The sequence below is a fragment of the Mus musculus genome, chromosome 6, assembly GCF_000001635.26.
Source record: "Mus musculus strain C57BL/6J chromosome 6, GRCm38.p6 C57BL/6J".
In the NCBI taxonomy this organism is placed as follows: Eukaryota; Metazoa; Chordata; class Mammalia; order Rodentia; family Muridae; genus Mus; species Mus musculus.
In genome coordinates, this window is record NC_000072.6 from 143,827,826 (window position 1) to 143,846,691 (window position 18,866).

The 18,866-nt window shown below is 43.4% G+C and overlaps 1 protein-coding gene across 28 annotated transcripts in view; it reads right to left on the minus strand.

Moving 5' to 3' along the window:
• Positions 1 to 599: 599 nt before the first annotated feature.
• The window catches only part of Sox5 (SRY (sex determining region Y)-box 5), a 953,863-nt gene continuing 935,596 nt past the window's right edge, over positions 600 to 18,866 (minus strand). For 23 of the 28 annotated variants that reach the window (XM_011241582.2, XM_011241579.2, XM_011241577.2 and 20 more), the window contains 4 exons: positions 16,911 to 17,019; positions 13,349 to 13,522; positions 7,371 to 7,587; positions 5,005 to 5,742 (listed from right to left, as the gene is read on the minus strand). In XM_011241582.2, the coding sequence (XP_011239884.1) occupies positions 5,439 to 5,742; positions 7,371 to 7,587; positions 13,349 to 13,522; positions 16,911 to 17,019 (804 nt within the window). In that variant the 3' untranslated portion in view covers positions 5,005 to 5,438. Of the gene's footprint in view, positions 5,743 to 7,370; positions 7,588 to 13,348; positions 13,523 to 16,910; positions 17,020 to 18,866 lie in introns of all 28 variants that reach the window. The other 5 variants (XM_006506931.4, NM_001243163.1, NM_011444.3 and 2 more) reach the window with 1 other exon arrangement.

The window sequence follows — 18,866 nt, forward strand, 5'->3', positions numbered from 1 at the left end:
TGCTGGACCTCCATGTATGTTTTTACAAGCATTCAGAGTAGGTTTTGTCTCAGTTAGCAAACACTGCTTACAAACAAACAAAACCTCCAAACAAAGCAATAACTCAGCCCTAGGAATAAAGGAGAAGGGAACTCACAACGTTGGAAGCAGAAATGGCCCTTGGGACAACGAAAAAGACTTGTTTTTAGCAACAGCTTCAAAACCTGAGAATGAATTCCAGAGGGTAAGGTGTGTTCTAAGCCATGCAGAAGTGGCCGCACTTCAAACAGCACATGGAGGGAAAGTGGTTTGTGCTTCAGTGTTTTATGAGTTGCCATTAGGACATGTCTACCCACACACTGGGATAGATTGAGCCTATGGGGTGTAAGAATCACAGCCTTCACACACTGACGTGCTCTAGGGGATATGGAAACTGCCATCTCAGATGCAGTGCCCAGGAGGGGACTTGGTGGCGGATTCTTGTCCTAGGGATGTCCACGTTTCTCATTGTTTTTAGTGTCGCCATGTTTACTGAGGAGAAGGAGTGCTCTGAACACCTCTTTGTCTTGTCATAAATGAAGTTACCCTTTCATAAACAAACTGCGCAGAGCAACACGGTGTAATAGATAAAGAACACATTTGCTGTTTTATTGGTGCCTTGCACGGCAGTAATACTGAAAGGGGGAAGGCCAAAACAAACAAAACAAACTGAAAACGAGAACAGAAAAGCAAAAAACAGGCTGGCGGGGACCCACATCTTTTTTTTTTCTTTTTCTTTTTCCCAAGAGTACACAAACTCCTGTTTTATTCTTATTGTGGCATGAATGATAACATAAAACCCAAAAACATGAAAATATACAACTTATATTACACTATGTTATGAACAAAATAGAAATCTATAACTCTATGTTATATTTACACAATTTCTTATTTTATTAAATTTCAAGTGAGATGGTAGTTTGCACAGACTTTGTTTTAAGCTCCAGGCATTGATTGTCTCTTTTTCTATTTTTTTTAAATCAGTAAAAAACAAATAAAACAAAAAAACAAACAAACAAAACTTTTTCACTTGTGAAATCCGCACTGTTAGAAGGACTAAGTGCTTTAGAGCCAGGGGAGCTGAATAAATACTGCCTTTAGTGGGCCAGTGACAGACACTTGGGGAGGACAGGGACCCGTCAGCATGTCACCTTCAACCTGTGGGACTGCACAATTAAATACTGTGTCAACCTGGCTACAGAAATGTCTCTGCCCTAAGAGGCAATGAAATAGATCAGCCACTTTAAGTAGCTTTCGTATTTCTTCCTTGCAAACCTCATAAAGTTTTATTTCACTATTAATTTGATAGACAAATATTTTTATAAACCTGTTTGTAAATATACAGTTATTACAATTCAATAGTTTACCCTTTAGAGTAAGGATGGTATAGTTTATTCCTTGTGTTTTTACGTGAGACAGAAGGGATGCCTCTGAGGACACGGTCAGCTTCTGCATTATGGAAATGTCTGAAAGCACACCACGGAATGGGAAAGATAATCTCCTTCAAGCAAACTAAGGTAGATTGTACTTTAGAAATCAAACATATGAAGTGGCTTCATCATAGAACACTTAATGCTTTCATATTCATACCCCATGGGAAGATTTGGTTCCAACCATGATACGTATGTTCACTGGGAGGGGTTTTACACAAAGGTAGTTCTTAGCTAGAAGCAAATGAACTTTCAGAGTTCACTTGACTACTTTGGGTAAAATTACACTGAAGTGTGTGTAATTTTTCTCCTGTTTGTAATAACTAGCCAAATTATCATTGACTTACAAAGGGCTTTAACCCATTTTCTTCTCTGAATATTTTTCTTAGATTTATATCAAATGTGACTAGCTTTAGAGGTTCCCATAACAAATGTAAAAACGAAGAAATTATCAATATTACTCTTCAGTTTTGGTATAAATGTGTGTGAAAGGGAAGATGGGGAAGCGGTAGAAAGACAGATGGGCATGACTTAAACCTATAAGCTGAGGAGAGGGAAGGGGGGAGGGCTGTTGACTGCTAACTTTCATCTTTCCACTTTATGTTATGTCCTCTGCCATATCTTACTTGGCCTCTGCGTGCCATAGAACGAATGTAAAGCTATCAGATCCTCTACCTAAAAGCATCACCTAACCAATGGAGCAAGGGCATTGTGTTGTTATCGTTAAGTCGCTATTTACAGCAGCTTTCCCCCAAGTGACCTATGTGTACTTTAGCCATGAGTAGAATTACCTTTGCTGTTGTTGTCCCCTAGGGAAAACTCTTGGGCAAAGCAGAGCCAACATGTGCTGAAGAAAATGTCCAGACAGAGAATGGCATGTCATTATGGGCTTGCTTTGTGGTTTTGTCTGGGCACAGTTCAGTTATGAACATAAACTCAACTCAACTGGAGAGTTTCAGCAGCTACAGGTTACCATGCACAGTTTCAGTTTCCCTCAAATAAATCAAAAGCAAACCAGAGAGTGAGTTTGCTCTGATTCACTGCTGTTTTGGCCTTGGATGCCTGTCAGCAGCATCTACCTGGAGCTAAAACAAAGTGTTCTTGTTGCCCAAGGTCAGGAAATGAAAACCAAGCTTGTCTCGAATGTGCTGTGAGACAGGGACCCAGCACATGAGAGTGGAGAACCCACATCAGTCAGGAGAAATTTGTTAAGACGCAGAGAAACTTTTTTTTTTTAATAAATCTGTTTTCACATTGTATGCGTTATAATTGTATAAAAACAAGTGTCTTTTTTTTCTTATTCAGAGTGTTTCGAAACAAAACAAACAAAAACAAAAACTGGCTCTAGATAATTGGTAATTAAATAACTAAGATGAGAGGAAAGAGCATAAGTTAATTAAGATTGAACATGACATTCCTCTTAATTCACCGCTTCATATGAAATACCAGAACCAATGCTACCGGGGCTAAAACTGTTAACACAGAGCAAGTTACGGGTGGAGAAGCAAGTATTTGTGTGTACGTACACATACAGACGTGTGTCTATGTGTGTATGTGTGTATGAGTTAGAAATAGAAATTAGTTTTAAATACCTAACAGCTTCCAAATCCAAAGCAGAATAAAATAGGGAGAAATAAAATAAATTATACATAATTTACTAATCTGGGAACAGCTGACTGTTATTATTATTACTATTATTATTATTATTTAATCATAATTTTACACTAGCAAAAAGAGGCAATTCAAATGAAAATACAGTCATTAGAAAAAAACAAAAACAAAAACAAAATCCCATGAACAGAAAACCTCTGACATGCAGGTGTGATGGGCTCCTCCGAGCAAAACCTCAAAGCAAGACCTTCTGAGCGAGAAAAAAACAGAAAGGAGTTTTGTTTTCCTCCTCCTCCTCCTCCTCCTCCTCCTCCTCCTCCTCCTCCTCCTCCTCCTCCTCCTCCTCTTCCTCCTCCTCCTTCTCCTCTTTTACTTATTTATGTATGGAAAACAAACTTGAGGGTGGCATTTGGCAACATGAGAGGACTGGAACACAGGAACACAACTACGCCCCTGGCTGAGGTGCTCTCTCCGTTTAAACACAGTTGGGAGGGTCCCGAAGTGGCTGCAGTTGTCTGCCTACCACTGCCTTGACCTTTTGGTTGTCGATTGGAGTCATTGGTCCACTCATACTTGCTTATTGCTCTGAGCCTGCACTCTGCCAGCACCAGCAATTGATCTCTAGCAAGCTCAAATTACAGTGAAGGACCATTATACTGGTTAAGGGGTCTCTCTGTGCATCTAGGCTCCACTTTGTGGTGCTGCAGTGAAGTTTAACCAAATCCTGGTCCTTGGGGTATCAAATACACATGGCCCACACTTGTGAAATGCAAACAGTCTCTAACCTCGTTGCATGGAGAGACGAAAAGAAAATCTTATAAAACCATCAATTATGTTTCCTCGTCAGGAAAGGATGGAACATCGGAGACATAAGCTAATTCTGTATTTCTGGAAAATGGCAAATAGATTCAGTCAAAATCATGATTGCTTTGCTCAAAGTTTCAACAGGAAAAACACACACGCACACACGCACACACGGGTCACTAAGTAGCAAACATTAGAAAAAGCAAATTGTCCAGGGAGGAGGAGCCTCCAGAAGCTGGTAACTTCCATGCCTGCCATGCACGTGCCCGGGACACAGGGCCGCCAGGTCCACCCGACAATGAGCATACTAGAAATTGAAAAATAGAATTTCTGAGCTCTACACTTGGTCCCGTTGCCCCTGGAAGTGCAAAGTCAAGGTTGAGATTGCTTCTAAGCCCACTTGCTCGGGAGGGGTGGAATTCTATTCCCACATGGAGGGTGTTGCTCACAATGGCCTGACATTATTCCCCAATAGGAATGTATCTAATGTACCATGATTACACACATACATACACACACACACACACACACACACACACAGAAATCCAAGATCAGAAAATATTTTTTTCTCTAAATTTCTGTCTCTCTCTCTTTTCACCTGAGAACGGCACCTACAGTTTCCATTAAAAAGAAAAAGAAAAGAAAAAAAGTAGAAAACCAAAAACAAACAAAACAAAACAAAACGAAAAGCAGTCTCACCAGTTGCTGGTGTGTCAGCTCTTTTCAGGGACTGTCTAAAGGTTTAACACTGTCCTAACGGAAGAAGGGACGAGAAGAAAGGAGGGGACAAGCAAATGAAGATGGTGATCGCTTCGGGACGAATTTGGCACTTGCTCAAAGATATGGTGTCTCGTGCAAGGGTTAGGGGTCTCTAAGGAAAACGGTTGTTGACTCTGTTGTGTAGAAGCAATGAAGGCAAACACAGGCTCTTGTTTTCCTCTCTGCCCCCAGCCCCTCGCACATGCCTCCATCTTTAAAGCAGAGAGATAGAGGGTGGAGGGAACTGACCGCAGTCTTCCCCCTGTCTGTCAGGTGCAAGATAACAACCAAAAGGAAAAGAAAAGAGGAGCAAACCCAGAACCACCCTTCCTCCCCACTCCCCCCGCCCCCAAACAGAACAGAACAGAACAAAACTTATTTCTTTTTAAAAATTGTAGCACAGAACAACATAACACATTCACAAGCCACTTGTTGGCACTGTGTACCTGAGTGAGGATTTCTAATATAGAACAAACAGCCATAAAGTTTATTAAAAAAAAAAAAAGTTGACGGGTGAGACTTCAGTGCTGGGGTGTAGCAGCTGAGTTACTGGCACTGTTTAACCCATAGCTTATTTCGATCTCTTCTTCTTGATGACGTTTTTGCTTGTAATTTTTTTTCTTTCTTTCTTTCTTTCTTTTCTTTCCGAGCCTTTTGAGGCTGAGGTCTATTTGTCAGCTGATGTCCCAACTATATAAGACTAACAGTTAAAATAACAGTCAGTGTATGAGAGAGTTAATGTGCTTGGCCACTGGGAAGGATGAACCGGACAGGGCTTCTTCAAGTCCTCGGCTCACCACAGTCTGTTGGCCCTTATCAGTTGGCTTGTCCCGCAATGTGGTTTTCGCTGTCACTCCCATAATCCACATCCGGGTCCTCCTCCTCCTCATCGTACTCCTCGTAAATCTCTCCGTTGATGTCCTCAGCCTGGATCTCTTCCTTGATGTGGGGCTCCTCTCCCTTGGCGCCGTAAGTGCTCTGGATCACGGGCATCCCGGGCTCCGGGCTGCTGGACACGCTCGAGTGCTCGGAGGGCAGGTGAGGGGACGGCATTCCTGCCATGGCGATGGCGCTGGGGTATACAACTCCGGCCGTCGCGATGGGGATCTGTGCTTGTTGCCTGTCACAGAAAGAGAAGGTGAGTGTGCACGGGAGGTCTCGGCTTGACTGCCTCGGTACCGCCTCACTCGAACCGAACCAGCATTCGCCCAATTAGCCAACATGTTCATGTGACATCCTGTGCTGATTCTAGCGTCTTACCTGCCCGCATTGTGCTTCATAGATCCGGGGGCATTAAGAATTGCCATTTGATAATTGAGGTAGTCCTACTTTATTATTATTAGGGGAAAATGTGGCATAGGGGGGAAATAAGCAAATTTACCCAAGACCTTGACTCCCAGATCACTTTGGCTTCACTATGACCAGGAGGTGTCTGACTTTTGTTTTTCTCACAATGGAGCCTAAAGATAGTTCAAGTATAATGGGGACCAGAGTGGGGGGGGACCTCTAAACTATTTACAACTTTCAAAATAACATTATGAGTCCCTCAAACATGAGAAGGTAACATGTTATCCACCTACTGTGTGAAATGGTGTTAGCCCTTTGGGGGATCAGAGTCAGGGCTAGCCTCAGACAAACCACCTCAGAAATCACCTACGCCTGCTTCTATTGTCCCACTCCATGGACTCTCTAAATCCTTTAACCTGGGAACTCCACCTTCTCGGGTTTGTACTGGACCTTAGAGACAGATTTAGCTGGTCCTGTCAGGGTGAGTTCACAGACATTCATGTGGGCTTCCTTCTCTCAGTCTTTTGAAGATTTACTCTGGACTCCAGAAAAAGGCCCCACCCACCATGAACCTTGCATAGAGCACACTGGCTCTTTCAAAGGAATGGAGGGCGTGTGGCAGGTACCACCACTTTTCTTTTATTATCCATCCTCCTTCCGACTATAATCAGAATGGTGTTTGCTCTCCTAAGTTTGCTGGACGCCACTGTTTCCGGCATGAGTGACTTTATCCCTGCGTGTCTTGAGTTTCCCACAGTGTTACTATAGGCAGCACACAACATCACTGTGCGTGAACTCTCTATGGGAAGCAGAGGGAACATCCTCCGGGCAGGTTCAAGTTCAGATGGAACGCTCCTGTCCACAAACTTGCTGTGTCCTAAATCTAATTTCTACTATATGAGATATCCACACAGGAGTTGTGTGTTCATGCGTGTGGGTATATGTGTGGTGGGGGAGGGGTGGCTCAGCAAATCCACAGAAACCTGTGATTCAACTGGAATCCCTCTTAGGTTGTGTTATCTCAACAAAGCTGCCAGTGGTGAAACCTATCATGGTACAACATTGGAAGTCATGAGCACCAGCCAGGCAAAGAACTGGCTACCTCCAGCATACCTCTAAGGTTCTAACTGCAAGCATAAAGACGATGCTTATGGTTGAATCGGATCTGCCTTCAGAGAAGTTGGGATAAAACCCTCAGAGGAGCAGGCAGCTTGCAGTGGCTCCCCCTCTAAACAAATAGATAACTGCCTGTCTAGACAGTATGTAGGTATTTATGGCTTCATATAGGGTACAAAATAATCTTAGAAAGAAGGCTGCAGGTTCATTTCAAAAGGTTGCCTTGGAAATGAGTAGAAAAGGGGATTGAGGAGAGTCGTGTGTGTGTGTGTGTGTGTGTGTGTGTGTGTGTGTGTGTGTGTGTATTGGGAAGGTGGCTCTGTGTGACACAGGAAGTTCCCATACCCAACGTTGAAGTACTGTCGCATTTCCTGCCTCCGGTTCCGCATGATGGCCTTGTACTCCCCGATACGCAGTTTCTTGCCGTCCACCAGACAGGTGCGCTTTGGCCTAGGCTTGTACTTGTAGTCCGGGTACTTCTCCAGGTGCTGTTTGCTGAGGCGGGCCTGCTCCTCATAGTATGGCTGTTTCTCTAGGTTGGTCATAGCTTTCCAGCGAGATCCTGTGGAGACAAGGAGGTTACAATGCCAATTTGCAGTGTTTCTAAGAATCCTAAAAAAAGGAGATGCCGTGGAGAACAAGAAAGAAGTTGAAAGAAAATGTTGGCCAAAAGCCAGAGCTATATAAACATGTTTCTGATTAGCAAGATCAACTTGAAAGGCGAGATTTCACAAGAACAGGGGTGTCTGCAAGAAAATTATGCACCCAAAGACACAGGCGCTGGGCAGTGTATTATTTTTGACTTGAATGAACAGTTTAACTAAACTTGCTTATTATGCACTGAAAAGCTCAAGAATTTCATAGGACGCAGTTACATCGATAAACGCTCCACATGAAGTCGTCCCATGTTGTGAATCTGACTTACTGAGTCTTTGAGTATTTCTATGTGAGGGCATAGTGCTCTCACAAAAGTTCATATATCACGTGCTTTCAGAAACCACGTCTGTAGAAAACACCGGGTTTAGAAATGAACCCCTCTAAGTGGGGGATGCATAGGATTGGGGGGGTTCCATGTGTGAGAGCTGTGCTAAGAACGTGGGTCATCTTGGGTCCTGGGACAGCTCATTGGGTGCAGGCACTGGTGGCTGGCCCAGACTTAGATGGTGGATGGAGAGAACTGACCTCCTGGAAGTCACCCCCTACCTCCACTCGGGGTCCCCCAGGCTCACAAGATAAGTTACAATGGTTTTAAAAATGACATTTTGTGATCTTGCTATTGTGCTATGAGGTAGACATCATTCTAGCTGTTTTCATAATGAGAGAACTGATTTTCACACACATGAAATCGCCTACCCAACATCACGAAGATCTGACTCATAAATGTGTGTTATATACATATGTACCATAATAAATATGCACTGAGCCAGACTCTTATTTTAATGACCCCCCTCTCCACTAAGCAAGACTTTTATTTTACTGATTCCTCCTTTAAGAGGAAAGATGTCTTGTCTCATGATTATCTGTGTTAGTGGTAGTGACCTGTTTTATTTTTTTTTCCTTTTTACTGTTTCGTGTTTAATCTAACTTGTATTTACAGAGAAAAAACAAATTTGAAGTGTCACTAAAAATAGCATGTGCTAATTCTCAGTTTAGATGTGGTCTTGATTCTGTCAGTGTGGCCATGTGTGAACTGAGTCGTGGGGTTAGTGTAACCAGAAACCCAGACTTTAAGATCTAATGGCAGGTGAGGCATGCTTCTCTGAAAACAAAGCAGCGCCACCTGAGTCAAACGTACAGATCCAACCGCAGGGGCTGCTCACAGCTGCAGATGGTGTGTGGCCCCCTCCTTGTATCCAGTTTTAGCCTGGAATTCCATCCTCAGGATGTGCTGGCCAAGAAGGGGAAGCTAATATCTGACCGTGGGGTGCTTAGAGCTAAGTCTTTCTGAGGAGTGAGGTGGTGAAGAGCAGATGTGATCACTGGTGGAAACTCGAATGGGATTCTGGCAGTTCTATAGGGAGAGGGTGTGTGTGTGTGTGTGTGTGTGTGTGTGTGTGTGTGTGTGTGTGTGTGTGTGAGAGAGAGAGAGAGAGAGAGAGAGAGAGAGAGAGAGAGAGAGAGGGAGAGAGAGAGAGAGAGACAGACAGACAGACAGACAGAGAGACAGAGAGACAGAGAGACAGAGACAGAGAGAGAGACAGAGAGACAGAGAGACAGAGAGAGAGACAGACAGACAGACAGACAGAGAGACAGAGACAGAGAGAGAGACAGAGAGACAGAGAGACAGAGAGAGAGAGAGAGAGAGACAGAGAGAGAGAGAACTTGCCCTATTTCCTGCCACTCAATGCCCTGTACTCTTAGAGTAAGAAGACCACCACCCCAGGTATCTTGAAAAGTCACACCATCTCATCAAGCATCCTGATAAGGAGAGAAAGAGACCAACGAATGAAGCAGGAGTCCAGTCCCGGCTTTTAGGCATCGTTTAGGGAAGAGCTTAGAAGAAGCTGTAAACCCTAAACTCAGGCAGAGGCAGCAGCTTGCCAAGCATTCTTGCCTAGGGATGAGAGGAGCCTTCAATGTGTGCAGTTTTGCACGTGCAACGTTAGGAAGTGGATGGGGAAGCCCGTGAGCAGGGCTGTCAGAAGTGCTTTAGACAGGTTGCCCCCAATCGGGATAGATTTTGGTTTTGTTTTATTCCCAACGCAGCTCAGGTTCAAATAGCAGAGATGCTTGTTTTCCATTCTAAAACTTCTGTTTGAGCAGCATAGTCAGTGTGTTCAGACCACATTATTTTAAGTACAGCCCCAAACTCTGGTTCATAGTACACGTGAGAAGAGTGGTTCTCAACCTGTGGGTTGTGACCCCTTACATTATCATTCATAACAATAGCAAATTTATAGTTATAAAGTAGCTATAAAGTACTTTTATTGTTCGGGGTCACTGCAACATGAAGAACTATAACAAAGTGTCACAGCATTAGGAAGGTTGAGAACCACTGGCTGAGAGCAAAACCTACCTTTAAAAAAACCCAGAATATAAAAATAAGGAAATTCAATTAGACTATGAAGTATTGAAGATAATTCCCAATTTTTTTTCTAAAATATTTTATCTCTAAAGAAAGGCATGCTTACTCTTAGAGGTGACCTGCCTTAGACTGGTGGCCATTTTAATATTTCCTGTCTTGTGCATGATGCTGGGTTGGTAGGGTGAGAATTAAAACTCCCCACTTCACCTCCTGAGAGTATATTTCCTGATAACACCCAGTCTTGAGCTATGTTCGAAACAACAGGGCCACATAATAATGACAATTTTATCTTTTAGAGACAGTGTCTCTCTGGGTAGCTCAGGTTAGCCAGTCTTCCTGCTTTATAATATACCAAGGGCTGGAATTACAGGCACGTACCCTCCCATTACTCCAATTACATATTTGTTCATAATTATGAATTAAGATAGCTTAGGTACCAACTGGGACGTGGAGGCTCAACTCTATCTTCAGACCATGCAGTCTCAGTTTGGAAGCAAATCCAGTTTACATATTTAATTATTCCTCTGGGTGGGGATAGCCAACTGGAGGCTTCACCTTAGTCTCAATGGCTCCCCAAAATTAACAGCTGCTGACTGCAGGGCCCTAAATACAGTCAGGGAGAATGCTAGCAAAGACATTGTGGTGGCCCACCCTTTCCCCGCAAAAAGATGAAAACAGTTACTTGGTTTGGTTTGTGCCTGCAGCCATGTACAGTGCAGAAGTGGTGGGCTGTTTGCAAGGCAAATGAAGAGACTGTAGGGAATGCCTTCTGATAACAAAAGAGTTATCAGTTGCAATGAAAACATATTTGATGCTCAAAGTAAGAGAAAATAAGGAGCCTTTTTTATTTTTTCCAGACTCTTCCTTCTGAGTCTGGCAGTAGGCTCCAAGAGGAGCGGGAGCTGAGCGGCGATGTCATCTCTACGGGGCATGTAATGAATTTGCACATTTTACTCCGACTACTGTATATCTAATCAGAAAAAGATGTCCCCCAGTCCCTGATCTCGAGCCAAACAGTAAAAGGTGATTCCTTATGTTAACAATTTCAGCAGAATGGCTTATTAAAACCAGATTTTAGGGTATTATAAAATGCTTAGAAGCCCTTTAAAATGTCAACTAGGATCCCCAGAGACTACATAAAATGTCAACCCAGCTCAAGCGCCTGTTTTAAGCAGAATGAATTAGCAGCATGCTGTCGGAGGCTGTTATCCAAAACAGTCGGTAAAGAGAGAAACATCAAGCCTTCTTTGTACTTTTCCATGAAATAGGCCACTCAGAACCATCGTGCGGCTATTTGAAGATTTTATATTTATTTAAATCTATGACTAAATACTTACCCCCACCCCCAAACTTCAGTGTTTAATTTTTGGGTGACTAAAATTGCCCCATGTCTAATTAATGTGGCTGTATCAGGAAGGCTTGGGCTGGAGCCATCTTCTATGTAGACTGTAACAGCAGAGGTCATATGGTGAAGCTCACCTTGAGTCAGAAAAGATTTTCCTAGCCACTTACTGCTATACCATAAGGAATCTTTGTTACATTTCCTAGAAATAAAATGACTATCTTTCAAAAAACTTTTCAAGTTTTATTTTTCTCTTTTTATTCTCTCTGTGTGTGCATCTGATTGAATTTGCCCATGGGCCCAGATGAGGGCCTTGGGTAGTCTGGACCTGCAGTTACAGGTGGTTGTGAGACTCCTATCATGAGGGCTGAAAACCTAACTCGGGAAGCAACCACTAACCACTAACCACTGAGCAGTCTGCTCTTCTTTGTAGAACAAAGTTTGAACCGGCGAGAAGGATTTAGCACCAAGCTCACTTATCAAATTATCAAATCCAAATGAAGCATGTGCAGCATGTAGAACATGGTCCTAGCATTTGAGAGGCAGAGGCGGGCATGGTCCTAGCATTTGAGAGGCAGAGGCAGGCATGGTCCTAGCATTTGAGAGGCAGAGGCAGACGTATCTCTATGAGTTCTGGGCCCACTTAGTCTATCATTAGTTCCAGGGCAGCCAGGGCTGCATAGTGAGACCCTGTTTTAAAAAAAAAATACAACCAAATTTGAGTAATTCGTGAGGAGGAGAGGATGAAGTAATTGAAGGGATGAATAGATCAGAGACACTAGGGAATTCTGGTACAGCTCTGTCCTTTCCAGCACTGTACTTTGTACAACTTTGTGTTTTCAAATGTCGGAGTCCCACTTCTGCAAGGGAACACCACTTGTTCTAATCTCTCAGACTCCATGCATGGATTCATCTGAAAACTATTTTAGAAGGAAATATTAAAGCACACGTGTGTAAGTGCGTGTGTTTTCTATATGATCTGGTTGGATTACAAGCGCCGTGCAGCCGGGGGGGGGGGCATCTACTGCCTTGGTTGGGGTTACGGGATTATGAATAGAGTACACTTAGTTACTATGTTTAGGCAGCCAGCTCATTAATGGGCCCGCAAAGATATATCTTTATAATGTGGGTGTAACTCCAAGAGCATCATCTATTTTAATAAAGTAGTTTAGGTGTGTGCTGCTACTTATTTTTCAAGCCCTAATTTTTTCCGATGGAGCTAGGGACTTTTGTTCTGAACTCTTACTGTCAGAGAATGGGCAATGTAAATCTTTTCTTGCTGCCATAGTCCACCGTGCCAGTTGGAGATAAAGGTGAGGATAATGATGCTAACATGGTAATGACCAGGCCAAAGCACAAACAGAGTCTAGAGCCTTTATCTCCTTTCAGCTCAGCCTGGCCCTTGCCTTAAACCAGTTTACACGAAGTCTTTCCTTATCCATGCCCTCCCTAACCATCTCCTCGTGTGCTTGAGTGTCTGTGCTTTGGGGTAAAGGTATATCTTGTCTTCTTGTACACTGGGAGCCACAGTGGTAGGTAAAGCTGCTTTTCAAGTCAATGAAAAACTATTGCATGTTCCTAAGACTTATCAAAAGCACAGTCGTCTGCAGGGTTACTGAAAGTAAAGGCCCTATTCTAGGTCTATGTCCTCTCCTCCTTCCCCCAGCGCACCACGAATACCAAACAGAACTCCCACATCCTTATGCTTCTTCCAAGGAGGGCAAGACAGGCATAAGACCTGCCTGTCCAGTTCACAGATGAAACGGAGAAGTAAAGGTCCCAGGGTGCTTTGTTGTCCTTTGGGCCCTCAGTGATGGTACTGCTATTCTGGAATATTAACAGAACACAGGAGCAGCCTGCCTTCCACACCCATCGTCTTTCCCTGAGAGCAGAAGACAGCACAGCCCGGCACAGTACGTCTCCCGGCACGCACTCAGTCTTCAGCAACCTCCTTACCCAGTATCTTGCTGATGTTGGAATTGTGCATGTCGGGAAAGGCCTGAAGGATTTTCCTCCGTTCATCTTTCGCCCACACCATGAAGGCATTCATTGGACGCTTTATGTGGGGCTCGTTGCTACCACGTCCCCTGGATTCCCTGTAAATTCTTGACTCTGAGACTCCAGCGCTTCCTAGAAAAGGGGAAGAGCAGCACTTATGTCAGTGTGGAGACTTTGGCAGGGTTCCTCCCCGATGACTGTTTTCTTCGGCTATTAAAATATCAGAAAACAAAAAGTACTTCTGATAATGGTATGCGCAGTTCCTAAGGCAGATGCTTGCTTAGGAAGTGTCTGTGATAAGCCTGTGGCAGCAAATGTTTGTATTTTTTAACCCAGTTCTCATTTTGTCCTGGATTTTCGAGGACTATGGATGGCTTCAGCATTTACTTGAAAGAGTCCAGAGAAACCTGGGACACACTGCTTTTGGATCCTATGGGAAAATGGGCGAGTTAGTCTCTGAGTGTACCAGTGCTGCAGGAATATTACAGATTGAAAGAATCTGGTCAAAGTGTGGAACACTCATGGGTTCTGCAGGAAACAAAGAGACAGTGAGGACTTGAAGTGTCTGGACCCCCCTTTTTGTTTCTGAGGACACATTAGCAAAAACATGCTAGACAGAATTTCAGTCAAAACAACACAAATGCCTCCTTTTGATGTGGTTGGTGTTTCTTTTCAATCATGTGTCAGTATATGTAATGACTGTCTACCTTGCCCACAAAAGACACTGGAGGGTTGGAAGAAAAGAACCAATAAATGTATTACGATTGGTTCTTAAAAACACAAACACACATTCCACTGGATGTTTTTCCTCCTAGCATGTTAAGTTCTCAAAAGAGACAAGGTGATGGTTGTATTCCAGATATCAAGGCCACTGACAACAAGGGACCCCTTTTCCCTGTGAGTCACCCTGAGCCTCAGGAAGGTGCGCACTTCCTCCTGTGGCCTTATCAGACCCCGTAAGGCATCTCCTGCAGTGTAGTCCACAGCCAAGAAGCAGAGGTGCTCGAGTGCAGATAGTGAGGACAAGGGGAGCCTGGGAACAGGGCACTCTGCAGCTAAGACTTCACTGTTGTCATCATCATCCGTACAAACAAAAACAGCATAAAGAAGATGCTGGAGACTCCTCGTACCTCTACCGCAAACAAGATCACATCTCCTCTTTTTTAATACCCCCATTCATCTGTATATCTTAATTAATTTGGAGAATGGGTAAGTAATCAATCTTGCTTCTATACAATTGGCAAGGTGAAAACAACCAAATAGCATCTCTCTAGAAGCATGGTTCTTAGCTCAGCATCTCTCTAGAAGCATGGTTCTTAGCTCAGCATCTCTCTAGAAGTATGGTTCTTAGCTCAGCATCTCTCTAGAAGCATGGTTCTTAGCTCAGCATTTCTCTAGTAGCACTCATGGTTCTCAGCTCAGAATCTCTCTAGTAATACACATGGTTCTTAGCTCAGCATCTCTCTAGTAGCACACATGGTTCTCAGCTCAGCATCTCCCTAGTAGCACTCATGGTTCTCAGCTCAGAATCTCTCTAGCAGCACACCTGGTTCTCAGCTCAGCATCTCTCTAGTAGCACACATGGTTCTCAGCTCAGCATCTCTCTAGTAGCACACATGGTTCTCAGCTCAGCATCTCTCTAGAAGCACACCTGGTTCTCAGCTCAGCATCTCTCTAGTAGCACACATGGTTCTCAGCTCAGCATCTCTCTAGTAGCACACATGGTTCTCAGCTCAGCATCTCCCTAGTAGCACACCTGGTTCTCAGCTCAGCATCTCTCTAGTAGCACACCTGGTTCTCAGCTCAGCATCTCTCTAGAAGCACACCTGGTTCTCAGCTCAGCATCTCCCTAGTAGCACACATGGTTCTCAGCTCCGTATCTCTCTAGAAGCACACATGGTTCTCAGCTCAGCATCTCCCTAGTAGCACACATGGTTATTAGCTCAGCATCTCTCTAGTAGCACACATGGTTCTCAGCTCAGCATCTCTCTAGTAACACACATGGTTCTCAGCTCAGCATCTCCCTAGTAGCACACATGGTTATTAGCTCAGCATCTCTCTAGTAGCACACATGGTTCTCAGCTCCGTATCTCTCTAGAAGCACACATGGTTCGTGCTCATCTATTACATTCTCCTTGCTCAGTATAGACTGGAAGCTGCTTTGCATATGAGCATCGCTAAATTAGACACTGGCAGCACAAGCTTCTCTGCCGTGGTGCTTTATTGCCAGAGTGTATTTTATCATGCGAGCATAACTTAAAATTGATGAAATGTGTTACGACCAGTAATTGCCTCTCGATTGACAAACAGCAGCGCTAATGCACAACAGCATCCTTCGGAAATGTGTTTGTAACTAGGGAATGATTGTGGCACATCTGCTGTTTCCGGTCCTTACACCTTACAGCAACATAAGCCACGAGAGCAGCAGTGTGGGACTCCGTCAACTCTAAATAGGCTCTTTGTATGTACGCAGACCAGGTTTATTCTGGGAAGGCAATGGCTGCAAGATTTTGTTTTTTTTCTGGCTCTCCAATAGAATAAGTTCAATTGCAACAGGATCGTGGAGTTAGATATTCGAGCTTGGCTAGCTTTGGGCTGGTGAGAATCTTAATGGCCAGAGAAGAGTTGCTGCTGAAGGGTCACAGGGATCCCCCTCTTCCTGTTTGAGTCTTAGTGGTTTGAGTCTCTTCCAGCTTGCAGCAAGGCTGGGCCACTGAAGTCCTAAAACACACATGATACCTGGTACCGGAAGGAGAACCCAATTGGGATCTGTATAAGAGAAACTACAGTTTCTTCTTATGTTCTCTTTGCTGTATCAGCTGAACTGGGCATCTCCCCGACTGCCAACTGTGCTGTCTGAAGTGACACGAGGCTGAAGTATAGGAAAGGAGCATGGCGCTCCCTAAATGGAGTGCTGCTTAGATTGTACATATAAAGAGCCTATTTAGAGCTGATGGAGTCCCTTACTTCTTGTCTCTGTGGCTTACATGCTTAGAGTGTTGTTGGGTTAGAGAAGGTTTTTGTCAATGTGTAGATAACGTAGCAGGTGAGGCTGCAAAATGCAAGAAACATGTCCAAGACCTGTCCTTTGAACTGTGTGTCTAGCTGATAATGCAAGCTGCAAAATGAGCTGATAGATATGTAGTTGTACAAAGTTTGGCGTACAGAAAATGGGAGGGCGAGAGGCAGGCTGGCTGCTAGACCAGGATATTTGCTTCAGAGTCATGTCATTTTAGACCTGAGTCCTGCCCTGTGGCACTTACAGCCCTCTGATCCTGCGGGAATGATTCCAAACCACTGGGGGCAATCTTCTTGTCTGCAGAGGCACTGAGAGGTCCCATTGGGGTGGAAAGATGAGCAACAGGGAGCGCCTGGCACATGGTGACTGCGGTAAATGTGAGCCCCACTGGGATGGTCAGGTAGGCAGTGACCTTTCTGCCTGTTCTTTTTGCTGTTTTAAGCAGCTCCAAGTCTCCCCTCCCACTCCATCCTGGAGTATAAATGAGTAATAGCCACAAACCGTCAGAATCTCCACTCATATTGAAATCCATCATTCCATGGCTAAATTTCCCTTCTTCATTCTGTTTAACTGCCAACTGCTGAGTCAGGCTCTCCAGTGTTGTTTTTTCCTTTAAAAAAAATAAATTTAAAATGAGAATCTTGAACCTATAATTATTCAAAGACATTACTCCCCTCGGGCCATATATAATAAAATTGGCTTCTGGGAGCCATGGGATATTGGCGTATTCACCTTTACATGTTCAACACAGCACACTAAGGCAATTAAGGAAACTAATCAGCAGGGGTTTGGACTCTTTCAAGCCCCTAGAAAGCCTTGGCATTTGGGTTTTCTGCACCTAAAGGAGCTAGGTTGCTATCCTGGGAGAAAACCTTTCCCAGTTACAAAATGCACGTAGTGATTTCCTATCAGCATCCTCTTCTGTATTTGGAAAGCCTGGTTCATTTTGATTCAGACAGTAGAGGTGGTGAAGAAAGTCTTCCAGTATTCAGGTGAGCAACTCACAGAAACAGAACTCAGAGAAGGGCCTCGACCAGCTGCCACCTTCCCAGCTGCCTTTTACACTGACCACACCAGGGTAATGAAGGCACTTAAATATTCACTGCTAACTGCTTGTCAAGGCTTCATGCATCCAATGGAAGTGACCTGTAACTTAGGCCACAATTTGATTTGGATTGCTCAGCCAAAATATTGAGTTGGTGAATTTTTGGAGATACAAATAGACATAAATTAAATCTCAAAGCCATCTAGTCATTTAAAAGCATGCAGTATGTGCTTACATTTATGGAAAACATGGTGTTAAAAACTAAATGATGTTCAAGAAAAATATAATGCCTAATCTCACCCACACAAGATATTAAATTGCTTCCAAATTAAGAAACTGGTTGACTTTGAAAACAGGAAAAAGCATGCAAAGAGAGGCTGCTGCCCCTCTCAAGTTTTCCAGCCACGCTCTTTGGATGATACGGTTCCAAGACAGCATCATGAAAGGCAGCCACTGGCTTCTATAGCTTTTGCTCAAGTCTCTTGATAAATTGCCAGATTGTTGGAGAGATTGTCATGAACAACACTAGAGGATCATATACACCACAGAACATAAACAACTATTGAAGATCATTGTCTTATGGGAGAAAGAGCCCAGAAAATGCAGTCACAAAGAACTAATGAAGTACTAGAATCCTCAGTACAGTACAGTCTTTGTCTTGACAAACCTTTGACAATAGTACAATTGTAAGAACTAGATTAAAATTTCTCTCAAGTCTGTGGCCTTGGAAGTCTGTACTCTATTCATCAGAGTCTCTATCTGACTTGATGGGAAAACTATCAGCATACAAGAGGACCCAGTTCACAGTCACTCCCACAGAATCACCCAGCAGTAACACTGAAGGAAGTAGACTCTGACCCAGTTTGTTTTGGGTTTTTGATTGGTATTTCTCACAGCTTCGTAACCTCTGGACTTCTTTCCTTCTTTCTTTCTTTCTCTCCTTTCTTTCTTTCTCTCCTTTCTTTCTTTCTCTCCTTTCTTTCTCTCCTTTCTTTCTCTCTTTCTTTCTTTCTTTCTTTCTTTCTTTCTTTCTCTCCTTCCTTTCTTTCTTTCTTTCTTTCTTTCTTTCTTTCTTTCCTTCCTTCCTTCCTTCCTTCCTTCCTTCCTTCCTTCCTTCCTTCCTTCCTTTCTTTCTTTCTTTCTTTCTTTCTTTCTTTCTTTCTTTCTTTCTTTCTTTCTTTCTCTCCTTTCTCTCCTTCCTTCCTTCTCTTTCTTTCTTTCTTTCTTTCTTTCTTTCTTTCTTTCTTTCTTTCTTTCTTTCTTTCTTTCCTTTCTTTCCTTTCTTTCCTTTCTTTCCTTTCTTTCCTTCTTTCTTTCCTTCTTTCTTTCCTTCTTTCTTTCTTTCTTTCTTTCTTTCTTTCTTTCTTTCTTTCTTTCCTTTCTTTCCTTTCTTTCCTTCTTTCTTTCCTTCT